The sequence below is a fragment of the Poecilia formosa genome, unplaced genomic scaffold, assembly GCF_000485575.1.
Source record: "Poecilia formosa unplaced genomic scaffold, Poecilia_formosa-5.1.2 Scaffold31, whole genome shotgun sequence".
Lineage (NCBI taxonomy): Eukaryota > Metazoa > Chordata > Actinopteri > Cyprinodontiformes > Poeciliidae > Poecilia > Poecilia formosa.
This window is the reverse complement of record NW_006799970.1, coordinates 2,735,084-2,748,206: the sequence shown is the minus strand read 5'-3', so window position 1 is coordinate 2,748,206 and position 13,123 is coordinate 2,735,084. Positions and strand designations below refer to the sequence as shown.

Here is a 13,123-nt window from a genome sequence, read left to right as displayed (position 1 = left end):
AAAAACAGAAACTACTGCGTGGCAAAAATACTCCAAAGAGCCAATTAACCAAAAAAAACTTACTAATGTAACTGAGTACCCAGCTCTGCAGTATCAGGTTGGCTGGTTTCACCGTCCTCACCTTCTCCTTGGCCCGGAGCTCGTCAAACATCTGCTGGATCTCCAGCCTCCAGTCCTCCTGCAGCGAGTGGAAGGACTCCAGAGGCATCTGGAACATGGAGGACTGCTCGATGGCCTGCAGGCGCCGCAGGATGCTGGTGAAGGACGGCCTGTCGCGGGGGTTGGAGCTCCAGCACTCTGACAGGTAGAGACGGTCACAGCAGGACGGCGTGAGAGAAGCTGCTGCCATCTGAGGTGGCGGCTTTATTTATTTAACCATTTCAGATTAAATGTCACTAATGTGCTTTGTGACAGCTGACGATGTTCTGCTTCTTTAAAATGCTCTTGTAGACACCAGAAACATTCGTAATCCTGCTCATTTTAAGCAGCAGAGTAGTCGTTTAGTTTGTACATTTAGTAACGTAATCTTTACTTGTGGACTGGTAGACATGAGTTTTGTTTTAATTCATTTTCTGTTATTTTTTTTAATATACTGGTATATATTGTTACCTTCCTAAAATAACAGCCTACGTCATTATTTTTATTATTTTTGTTGGCAAAATATGATTTATCCAAAAAATAAAATAAAATAAAAATTAAGAAGCCGCCAGTGTTTTTCCATCTCGTTTACGCTCTAAATGGACATGGTCATGGTGAAACGACAAACTCAAATTTTATCGCTCGTTAACAAAACGCTGAGCTGAGTAAACCACATGAAATGAAAAATCGTATCCAGAGACCCCGTCACACTGCCCAGCTGTCAACACAACGCACAAACACAGAGCGGTGGATTGTTGGACTGGTTATGGTTTTCACTCCTGGCAGTCGCAGCAGACAACAGGGAAGGGGAAGGCAGCAAGATGGTGGCAGCATATGGCGACTATGATGAGCCAGAACAGAGTTACAGACAACATGCTGCATACCTACCATGAGCACAGATCCACAAACTGATCAGTCCAACGCTACAACATGAACATCTGCTGCATGTTAGGTTTACAAAGAGAGTCTAATGAAGAGCAGTTTTTAACAAGTAAAGCTTCAAATAAAAAAAATTAAAAAAACAGCAGGTGGTGCTTGTTTATTAGAAGAGATGAACTACGTGACATAGATAAAAGGAGGCAGGAGACATGATGAACAGGAGAGGCGATTAAAGGAAGAGCATGGATCAGAAGAAGAGGAGCAAAGAGCGGAGGCTTTAGGAGAAACTACTCTCTTTTCTTTCTTAGAGTTAAAACCTGTCCTCAAACCTCCTCACCTGTGCTTAAGGTAGAGCACCTCAGGTCAAGTTTATCCTGCAGGCGAGTATTTAAGCAGGGATGAACTGAACTGTGAAACAAGAGCCGGCTGATACTCCACCACGGTTCAGAGGGGCTTCGAGGAGCAAACGACCCAGGAGACGTAAAACTACAGGGAGACCAACGCTAACTCTTATCCTCAGCTCCTGTGCAATGCAACAAAATCTGCTGTAGATTTACCAGCTGCAAGCTCAAAGGCCTCCAGTACAGTCAGGTCATGGTTAGCAGCTGGACGGATTCCCTACATCACTGGCGGCATCTTGGTGTGTTTTCATACCTGATAGTCTGATAGACTCGGTTGGATTGGGGATCAAAATTGCGACATTTGCTACATTTTCAGCTGATGAGGTTCGCTTCCACAACCAATCCAAACTAACTGAAAAGGTTGTTCCCCTCCTCACCTGTGGTGGCGCTGCACCAAGAACCACTGAAGTTCAACTTCCTTCTTCACAAAATGTAAACAAAACTGGAGTGGCGTCAGATTTTAACAGTTGTACGATTTCTCTTCTCTCTTCTCTGGTAAAGGACCATTTCTCCCAGTAATGCCAGACTCTTGAATTTTGTTTGGTCGCATTTGCCCTTTAGTTCACTTCCTGCTTTTGGAGGGNTTGGCAAAATATGATTTATCCAAAAAATAAAATAAAATAAAAATTAAGAAGCCGCCAGTGTTTTTCCATCTCGTTTACGCTCTAAATGGACATGGTCATGGTGAAACGACAAACTCAAATTTTATCGCTCGTTAACAAAACGCTGAGCTGAGTAAACCACATGAAATGAAAAATCGTATCCAGAGACCCCGTCACACTGCCCAGCTGTCAACACAACGCACAAACACAGAGCGGTGGATTGTTGGACTGGTTATGGTTTTCACTCCTGGCAGTCGCAGCAGACAACAGGGAAGGGGAAGGCAGCAAGATGGTGGCAGCATATGGCGACTATGATGAGCCAGAACAGAGTTACAGACAACATGCTGCATACCTACCATGAGTACAGATCCACAAACTGATCAGTCCAACGCTACAACATGAACATCTGCTGCATGTTAGGTTTACAAAGAGAGTCTAATGAAGAGCAGTTTTTAACAAGTAAAGCTTCAAATAAAAAAAATTAAAAAAACAGCAGGTGGTGCTTGTTTATTAGAAGAGATGAACTACGTGACATAGATAAAAGGAGGCAGGAGACATGATGAACAGGAGAGGCGATTAAAGGAAGAGCATGGATCAGAAGAAGAGGAGCAAAGAGCCGAGGCTTTAGGAGAAACTACTCTCTTTTCTTTCTTAGAGTTAAAACCTGTCCTCAAACCTCCTCACCTGTGCTTAAGGTAGAGCACCTCAGGTCAAGTTTATCCTGCAGGCGAGTATTTAAGCAGGGATGAACTGAACTGTGAAACAAGAGCCGGCTGATACTCCACCACGGTTCAGAGGGGCTTCGAGGAGCAAAAGACCCAGGAGACGTAAAACTACAGGGAGACCAACGCTAACTCTTATCCTCAGCTCCTGTGCAATGCAACAAAATCTGCTGTAGATTTACCAGCTGCAAGCTCAAAGGCCTCCAGTACAGTCAGGTCATGGTTAGCAGCTGGACGGATTCCCTACATCACTGGCGGCATCTTGGTGTGTTTTCATACCTGATAGTCTGATAGACTCGGTTGGATTGGGGATCAAAATTGCGACATTTGCTACATTTACAGCTGATGAGGTTCGCTTCCACAACCAATCCAAACTAACTGAAAAGATTGTTCCCCTCCTCACCTGTGGTGGCGCTGCACCAAGAACCACTGAAGTTCAACTTCCTTCTTCACAAAATGTAAACAAAACTGGAGTGGCGTCAGATTTTAACAGTTGTACGATTTCTCTTCTCTCTTCTCTGGTAAAGGACCATTTCTCCCAGTAATGCCAGACTCTTGAATTTTGTTTGGTCGCATTTGCCCTTTAGTTCACTTCCTGCTTTTGGAGGGGACTCCAGTCACTTCATTTAACCGAAACGAGACCTAGGCTTTTAAGCAGAGTTCACTTTTTTGAGAGTTCGATTGCGTGTTCCCACCTCACCAAACGAACCGGACTTTCCAGACAAACAAACTGGAGTTTGATTAGAACTAAACAGGGTTGGTGTGAATGCACCCTAAAGGTCGGGTTGAATGACTGGTGTAAAGTAAAAACCAGAGGCACAAGCTCTGCCTCAAACAGAGACAGCGTACATCTGCAACAATGCTCTCCACATGTTTGTGTTTTACTTGTTCACAGCCAGCTGTCGTTGTGACATTTTTCTGGGCGGGGGGTCACCCTCTGTTCCAGCAACACCTGCTTACCTCTCAGCAGCAGAACAAAAGGTTCAGGGCAGGTTGAAGGGATGGGGAGTGTCAGCTTGTTCATGGCAACGCCGTAAGCTACCGCCAGGGCGTCTATCTCCCGGTAAGGAACTTCTCCGGTCAGCAGCTCCCACAGCAGCACGCCGAAACTGCAAAACAAGGCGCAGAGGGAGGGAGAGAGAGAGAGAGAAGCGGTCAGTGACGGTTTTAACGTAAGTACGACACCTTGCATGACTTTTCATATCTCCTGAACTTTGAGTTTATTTTATTGGTATTTGATGGGAGTTTTGAACACAAAGTGGTTCATGAAGTGGAAGGATGCAATTTGCGGTTTTCCAAACTGAATAGTCCTGTAAACATGGCGGATGGACGGACGGACGGACGGACACCGTTACCTCCACACGTCGCTGCTCTTGGAGAACAGAGAATGCTTGATGACCTCCGGCGCCATCCAGGCGTAAGTCCCCGCTGCACTCATCTTGGTGGTCTGGTGCCACTCTCTGGCCAGACCAAAGTCTGTGATCTTCAGGGTTTTGCCGCTCAGGTCGTCCCGCTCCACCGGCTGCAGGATGAGGACTGAGGAAGAGCAAACAGATTAAATCAGCCGTTTGGTTTCAGTAGTTAATGCCACAGAAAATTTTTCTCTGCTGCTTTAAAGAAGTGTAAAAAAATAAGAAGATGATACTTGGACAATGAATACAATGACTTTAAAAGTTATGTGTGCTACGTGTTTATCTGTGCATCTCTACAAATGCCTGAAAACATGATGTTCTGCAAGGGGACGGGTTCTGTGTCCCAGAGATGGACGTAGTTTGTTGCAAAATGATAGTACAGACCTCAGGACAAAATGATTGTGATCAGAGGCTCAATCTCAAGGCGTTAAATTAAGAAGTCAAATTTCTTGAAAGTCACATTTGATATACACAACATTTTTATAACAATTTGATTATGCTATAAAATGGCATCATGTTCCTTAAAAATACATAATACTGCCCCCTTAAACTATTCAAACATAAATATATATGAAAACTTCTACATTTTAGGAAAATAAGAACTACTTTTCTAGATTATTATTCAGGCATTTAACATACAGAAATAAAGTGACCAAAAACATGTCAAGTTCAGTCTGATTTAATAAAAATAAAAGGATTATGTGTCATTTCTACAGCATATTTATCCGTATGCAGTAAGCTCCAGGTGTGTTTTCGACAGTCCAGCTGCGTTTCAGAGTCGTTTCTGTCACTTTCGCACACAGCCTCCCTCTGAAAGTCACACACTCAGCTGATCTCCCCGTCTTTGTCCCTCTCTGTGTGACTTCCTCCTCCGTTTCCGTGTGAGAGCCGGCTTATGGAAATGTTTGGAGTGCACACAGTTCTTATGAAGTCAGGCGGGGGAAGCTCTCTCTCTCTCTCTCTCTCTCACTTATCTACAGGCATATGCAAAGGGCGGCTAAACAAGAAGACACACACACACACACACACACACACACAGAGCCGTGTTATTGTTTACACACATGCACTCCTGCACAGTCACACAGAAAATGCTGTCACATGATGGAAGGTGTGGCTCTTTGCTTTTCTCTGCCCGCAGGTTTGCTGGGAGACCAGTTTCAGCAACAGAAAACTGATCTCAGGTCAGGAAATGCTGATCAATTATTTATTTAGCCAACTTGGTGCCAAGATCCACCTCTATTTTATATGTTATGTCTGCGGATGAAGGTTTTAAATGCTTCCTGAGTGAAGACACCGACTTCCAGCTTCAACAACGCTTATATCGTTTATCAGATATAAGATAACAACATAACAACATAAGTTGTTACAGTCTTCTCTTTATCATCAGTCAGAAGAACCAAACTAAATGACAGAAACAGAAAAATGCTTCATTAAAATTCTCTCTTTGCACATTTTTCTACTACCATCACGTCTCCACTGCTTCTAAAAGCATAAAAAAGAAAAAAACAAACAAACAAAAATGATGTTTTCTTTCTTTAATGTCTCGGTGCCTTGAAAACGAGCCGTTTTTGTTTTTAAGCTGTGTTTCCATCAATGTTTTTTTATGTGCATTTTAAAATAAAAGGTTGATGGAAAATAAATTTCTTAATTTCAGGGTAGAAAAAAAAAAATAGCAAACAAAAAAAAAATATCTATGGCAAAATTACAATCATCAGTGCTGCTTTCATTTATCGGTATGTGGTCAGATAAGAAATCCTTCCTTGTGAAATGACACATCGGATCTGCTGCAAGCCCGTCAAAAATATATTCATAGCTCCCCGAGGAAAGATTTAATGACTAAAGGTTGTGACATTACATCATCTGAGTAAATACAGACTAAAATTTCTGAAATCTACTCTCTGTTTACTTTGTAGCGTCTATTTGAAAAGACGCCTCAGCCAACACTTTCACGTGATTCAGTCGATTTCTTCCTCTTTCTTTTACCAAATAACCAAAATAAATGAGATATTTCAGTTGTCCCACACGAGCTGCCCGGCCCCATCTAAACAACAGGTTGTCATGGTAACCTGCGACTCGTAAGGAGCTTCATGCTTCTCCCTCTGCCGCCCGTCACAGGGGCTAAAGGTCAACAGAAACACTCAAGTCTGACCATTCGTTGGCTGATGACACTGAGCGTCCGTTCACAGTCAATACGACGGCGACCGTCGTCACAACAACCGGACAGGCTGGGATAAACGACTGACGGCACGAGAACGGTAGAGACGGAAAGGAACGGACCAACTCTGCTTTCAGACTAAACGGCAACTGTGACATTCCCGTGTAGATCAAGCACATCAGCATGTTTTATTAGGATTTTATGAGAGAGACCATAATAATGTTGGACAAACATGTAAAACGGAAGGAAAACCATATGTGATTTTTTTAGTTTTTACCCCGAAAAATCCAAAAGATGTTTTGTGCGTACAGTCCCCAAAATCAGGATCTTTTCCTGTAATTTTTACCATTTTTGGGGGGGTATTTCTCCACCACTAGTTTTTCTGTACCATTCCTCTTTGTGAAACGGCTCAAAAATAAGTCAGAATTAAGTCAATGAACACAGAATTTTAAATCTCAATTAAATTTAGGCCCGTCATGTAACACATACACATTCTGTGATCTGAAACGTTTCTAGTTTTGGCTGTTAGCGTGGTTACATACAGGAAGGTGAACCTCTGCACTCGACTCAAGTCTCCCAACACGTTTCCATGATATTTACCTCCATCCATCTTCCCAATCAACCCTGACCACTGGAACATTGGACAGCCACAAAGCATTTAAAATGTCAAAAAGAAAATATTTCCAGAGGTAATAAGCGCCAGTCCTCCTCTGGACATCTTTTCTGTTCAGATACTGTCATAACTGTGAGGGACAGCTGTCTTTCTGGAGTGGACAGTGTCTCAGAGGAGCAGCAGCTGGAGGGAGACATGACAACAGAAATCCTCATATGGGTTTGTTTTCCATAAGATTCCTCCTTTCCTGGCTTGCTTGATGAAGCAGTACAGTTTAAGAGAAAAACTTCAAGCAGAGGGTGACACTCACACACACACACATACACAAAAAGGGAAAGGTAGGGTAGGAAAACGGAGCGAGTTACACAAACAGAAACACAAACAAACTGAATGGAAACAGAAACTGAATGACTTAGCTCCCACTGTGGCTCTGTGATGTAAGTCATCATCTGCTGCTCCCAGATCGTCTCTGTGCTGCTAGTTAACACCACCTGCACATGTTCAATCATCCAGCCTCAGGTTTTCCCTCCTGACAGCGTTTCTTCCAGATCGGCTCAGCGGATGGCTTTGAAACGTAGACATAAAGCCTCCGAGAGGAAGGAGGAATAAACAAGCCAAAAAAAAAAAAAACGACCTCTGGGAAATCGTGGCTTTTAAACGATGCACTATGAGCGCTGTTGGAAATGTTACCTCAAAGTAGGCTGAGAGAAATAACAAGAAATGTAGTTTTTACAATCCCTAAAGCACAAAACCATGTGTTGCTAGCCACATATTTCGCACATTCTCATTATCGGTAAACCTTAAAGCTAACATTAAATCACATTATTATTTTGTGCTACTTGATATTAGTAAGAAATGTAATCCTGTTGGTGATAAAAACATGACTAGCAAATAATAAAAGGCTAATTTGGGTTTATTAAAAACGTAAGTTAGCTAGCTAACTAACTTTAAGCAGCTAGCTAACTAACTTTAAGCAGCTAGCTAACTAACTTTAAGCAGCTAGCTAACTAACTAAGGGGAATAAGAAAATGCATTTATTTCCATCTCAATGAAAAAAAGTTACATTTCCCTGCACCTTGTTTTACCAATGAAACAACTTAGTTTTAGTTTCTAAATTACCAGAAAATTTTAATGCCCTCCTACAACCTTTTAGGCAGCTAGTATCACCAAATATAGCGCACCAGTTCAGGCAGTTCTTTGAGATACTGATATTTTGTGTACAGTAAGTAGTAAACTGAGCACTGAAGTGATCAGTTCAGACTGGTTATGGATTAACGGATTAACGTGGATGACTCCACAGCAAGACTGAAACTGGAGGCACAGAAACCTCCCTATTCAAAGGAAAACTCTGCAAACTGTGGGGATGCACAATACATCGTAGCCAACATCGGTATCGGCCGATATTAGTTTTTTTTAGCATATCGTATCGGTAGGATGAATAAAACTGGGCTGATATTAACAACCAATATTTATTTTTTTCTTGTTTTTGAGGGTCAGAAGAAGCGGTTGATCATGTTGTATTGTTTGGTCGTGTGATAGCGATGTAGCACCATGGAGTGAAGTCAACAAAGTGGTGATGAGCTGTTTGTCCCACTACATGTTTTCCTTCCCTGTTAGGTCGTTATTGTAAATAAGAACCCATTCTTAATAGGTTTCCTGATTAAATAATGGTTGAATGAATGAAAGTGCTCGTTTTTTTTAAGGTTTCAAAAAGGTAATGAAATGGATACAATGTAAATATCGTTTATCGGCCGTAGCAGCAAAATCTATATCAGATATCGATATCTCCCTAAATTTTCACACCGGTGCATCCTTAACCGTCGGGAAAGCAGCTCTAGCAAAATGATTTAGCAAGTATGCAGTTTTAGTTTTGTGTGAAGAGAAAAATTACAAGTAGCTAAATGTTAAATAAACCAAAAACTGAGGCAGAGAAATAAGCTAGGGCTGATTCAGAGATTGGACATCAATATGGGAGCATGTCTCTCATGTCTATGGATGTGCCCTCACTTTTTCACATGACTGCATGTATTGATCAGCTATCAGAAACTCTGCAGCCTCGGGGAGCAGAGCAGAGTGGGTTGTTTGCCTTCCCTGCTGCTGCTGTCTCCTCCGCCGCTCCTCCCTAAATCCTTGGACTCTGACCCTGTCTGAGGATTGGGAAATGTTCAAACACCCATGGACCACTGACTACTTGAACTTTAATCTCACTAATAATCTCCTGCGCTGGTTAGTCAGTGCTTTGGGAACAGGTGACACGGTAACTCCCGGCCCACACACACACACACACTTTACACAGCAGAGGAATGCAGATAGAGGACGACAGAGCGTGGCCTGAAAAGGGTTTATTACCAAAAAAAACCCCAACAAATCATGCCAGTTCTGAGCAAGTTTCCAAAAACTCATGATGCATGATGAAAAAATAAGCGACAAATAGCTAAAAATGTGCTTTTTTAGCTGACTTAAATGATTAACCGTGGCTCTACAAATATCCACTTCATCTCTGAGCAGCCTAGGCAAAGTGCCACCCTCTTCCTCTCTCCATCTCTCCGCGAGGCCTCGCCTTAAATAAACAATGTCAGCGCCGTCAGCTGAGCTCTGGGCGTGGCCCGCTGAGCCGTCAGCAGAGAGATTTTCGGGCAGGGATCAGCTGATCCAGCGCTGCAGGTGGATGAGTGTTGTTTGAGGAGTGATGATGACAATCCAAACTGGACCATCTTCAGCAAGCCTGTTGCAGAAATATGTTTACAAAGGCCAAGCAAATGTCGCTTTACCTCACTTGAATGTTTTATTTCCTGTCGCTCTATTGCGGAGCTGTCAAACTCATTTTCATTTTAGGCCGTATCAAAAATCCGAATGTTCCTAAAGGGCCGGTTGTGCAAGAATGTATTGATAAGAGCCATTAAAGTGTCAAAATATCAATAAAAAGCTGTTTGTTTCAGCATTCAGTGAGTTTTTCTAGTATTAAATAATACTGAATATCTTTTCACATTGGTCAGTCCAGCCAGGATTTTGTGATTGTTTGTTTTGGGGGGGAAGGGGGTTTGCCATCAAAATCATAGATTTTGTGGCACTAATTTAGGAATATTTGTAAGGAATCTTTAGATTTTTTTTGTGGGGGGGAAGGGGGGGGGGGGATTGTGAAAAGATCAGAATTGGGCCGTTCAGACTGCGGAGAAAAAGTCAAATATCAGCAAGTCATGACTCTGGCTGGGCCACTGAAAAGCAGCAAGCAGGCATAAACACAGACAAAATTAAAGATTAGAGTAAACCTAAATGAAAATCTATCCATCAATGTAAGGATATCAGAGATATCCTGGTGTTCATCCCAACACCAAAATACACAAGATTAACTTTTTCATTCCAATCTCCTTTTCAGTTTTTTTTTTAATTCGTTTTGAGCTTCTTAGAAGAAAGCCAAGCTGAAGATTTCATCTAGGAAAGGTGATGTCCGCTCCCACTCCTATTCATGTTGGAGTAAGGAGGAAGTAGATGCATGCAAATGTCTGCGCCACCGAGCGGCACAACGCCGCTCAGTCTTGACCCAAACCGCGGTGGTTAACTTCCACTAAAGCAGTTCGTTTTCACATTTGAGTTGTGTTGTTTAGGAAAAAAGATCCAGTCCAGACTGCTGTGTCATTAACTTGTTGTTATGGTAACAAGGTGTAGGTCACAAACCAAGACCGTGACTGGGAGGAAAGGAGGCGGCTGAGGCCTGAGCGCCCTCATGCCCCTATGAGGATCCACTCCTCTGCTTTCCTTCCCCGATGTGTCCCGCTGTCCCGGTCAGAGGGACACGCCGCAGGTTTTCCCCTTGACATTTTCCGTTGTTGTTGTTTAACCCCCACGTCAGTACGCCAGATATTTACATGTCCAGTATCAAGAGAAATGCAACCTGTTTTTCCCCCCTAAATGACTGATCTAAAATACATCAGTCAGTCCAGAGTTTGAAATGAACTTAAGTATCATGAAATGTTTTTTACTCTGGTTTATGAGAAATCATCAGGCACTAGAGGAGGTCCGTGTGGAACACTGCCGACAGGATTTAGGAAAGAAAACAAAAAAAGAGATCCCTCCACCATCATCATCATCATCATCATCATCAGCCCCCCCACCCCCTTCCTGTCCGCTGTTGCAGCTGTTGTCAGCCCAACGACAATCACAGCACCCCACGAAGCAGAGATGGGAGGAGATGCTGGCTAAGCTTGACTGAGCAGAGCTTATAAAAAACAAGGAGTCACTCAGAGAGGGATGGTGACTGAACAAAACGACAGGATGAAGCAGCAGCAACAGTGACGGTGTGAGATGAAGGATGGGGATGGGAGCTACAGAAAGAAGGAGCCAAAGAGGAACATTTGAATATTAGGAGAAAGGAGCAAAAAGTAAAGGTTGAAAAAAAACAAAGAAAAATGAGAGGAGAGACGAGGTAAGAAAGGACACAATCTGTGTGAGAAAGACAAAATGCACGGACGAAAAGATGCCATCGTCGCGAAGATAAGAGAGATGACTGGAGGGAAAGCTTTGGTGCTTTTCCTGGCAGGACACACTAAGCCTCTTTGTCTCCCTACGTGTGTGCTTCACTCAAGTTATGATGCATGCACACACACAATAAGTGCATAAAAAAAATAAAAAATAAAATAAAATAAAGAACCTATTACAAGTGCAGACTGGATTTAAACATTTCATTTGGGTTAAAAAATAAAGCATCCAATCCTTTGCATGCCTTCGATTTTCCTGCTCTGACACCACAGCTTTAGTGAGTGCGCTCCCATGTCATCGATACCTCGGCTTGGCTCCCGCTCCGACCACCACGGGCCTCAGAGGCTCTAATCCCGGGCCGCTCCGCAGCACGGTTTCCCCCCGCAGCCACCAGCTTTGTCGCTGCACAAAACGCAGCTGCCAGATTCGTGTGACCAGGCGGGCTCGCTTTCAGAAGAGATGGCTGCATTAAATTAGCTGTACAAGTCGGGTACAGCTATCTGTGCGTGCGTGCGTGTGTGTGGGTGGTATGAATATGAGAGAAGTTTTTACGGGTGTGGGAATTCCTCCAGCTTCCTTCAGTCTTCTCGCCTTCCTGGCTGTTTTCTTTTTGTTCAGTAACTGCAGCTTTTTTCATATTATTGCCGTAATAATGTCACACAAATTAGCCTCATGTTAAATGCCTAACCACGATATTTCAAGCACTTACGAAATGTGCCATTCAACCAATTTCATTTGGTCCTGTCTAAGAATATGACTGCTTTCCTAATTATCCCGTATGGTTAAATGGTTAATTAATCATATTTTGTTAGTTCAATTTTCCATGTCTGACATGTAAAATCAAAAAACTATAAAAATCGAATCTTTCTGACAACATGAAGCAAGTTAAAATCCTGATCTAAAGAAACTCAGGAAGAGATCGGAAGAAGCGACTGACCTTTTATCAGTCTGGAAACAGTGTTAAAATACCATTTCTGAACCACAATGAGAGGCATTATTCACAAGAAAATGTGGATAATGCACTCACGCCAAGAGTTCAGTGGAGTTTCTCTGGGAGCATCAACTACAGCACTGAATGCTTCACGTCTCGATGAAGGTCACAGTTCAGGATTTAAGCAAGGTCAAAAGCTCAGCAGACCAAAGAGATCTCAAAGTCCCATCTCACATTTGCCAAAAACATCATGAAGATCCCAAAGACTCTTGGGAAATCCACTGCCTACTGGCAAGACAAAAGTGGAACATTTTGAAAGTTGTCGATCTCTTTAAATCGGGCATAAAGCTAATCCAGAATATCATAAATACAGTCGGGTTTGGTCTAACAGCTGCTCTGCTCCCTCAGGACCTGGACCTCTAGCTGAAATTCTTCTCTCTAATAGAAAATCCTGAATTAAAATGTTTGGCTAGCCTGCTTATTGGCTTCCCACAAAATTCTGCTCAATTCTCATCTCCCTTCAGTGCTCAATCTGGGCTTTCTCCCATTGAACACGAGTTCCCTGGTTGATTTTTAAGCTGGACAATCAGAAGGATGACGATGACGTCAACTATCTGCGGCGTTTTAGGATTGCAGTCTGCCATGGTTGTAGTTTGGTCCATCGTTCTAAATATTGACCAATTAAAGTTGGAGCAACAGGAAACTTAAAAACATTTTATTGCTGGTGAAGATGTCGTGGATTGGGTAAAATCAGACCCAGTCACTCAAGCATCAACAGAGTCCCGGATCCAGCA

The 13,123-nt window shown here is 42.8% G+C and overlaps 1 protein-coding gene across 2 annotated transcripts in view; it reads right to left on the bottom strand.

The window, feature by feature from the left end:
* The window catches only part of map3k10 (mitogen-activated protein kinase kinase kinase 10), a 33,383-nt gene that overhangs the window by 6,497 nt on the left and 13,763 nt on the right, over nt 1-13,123 (bottom strand). For both annotated transcript variants that reach the window (XM_007549476.2, XM_016670214.1), the window contains exons 2-4: nt 4,098-4,278; nt 3,703-3,851; nt 122-297 (exon numbers count right to left, since the gene is read on the bottom strand). In XM_007549476.2, the coding sequence (XP_007549538.1) occupies nt 122-297; nt 3,703-3,851; nt 4,098-4,278 (506 nt within the window). The remainder of the gene's footprint in view (nt 1-121; nt 298-3,702; nt 3,852-4,097; nt 4,279-13,123) is intronic.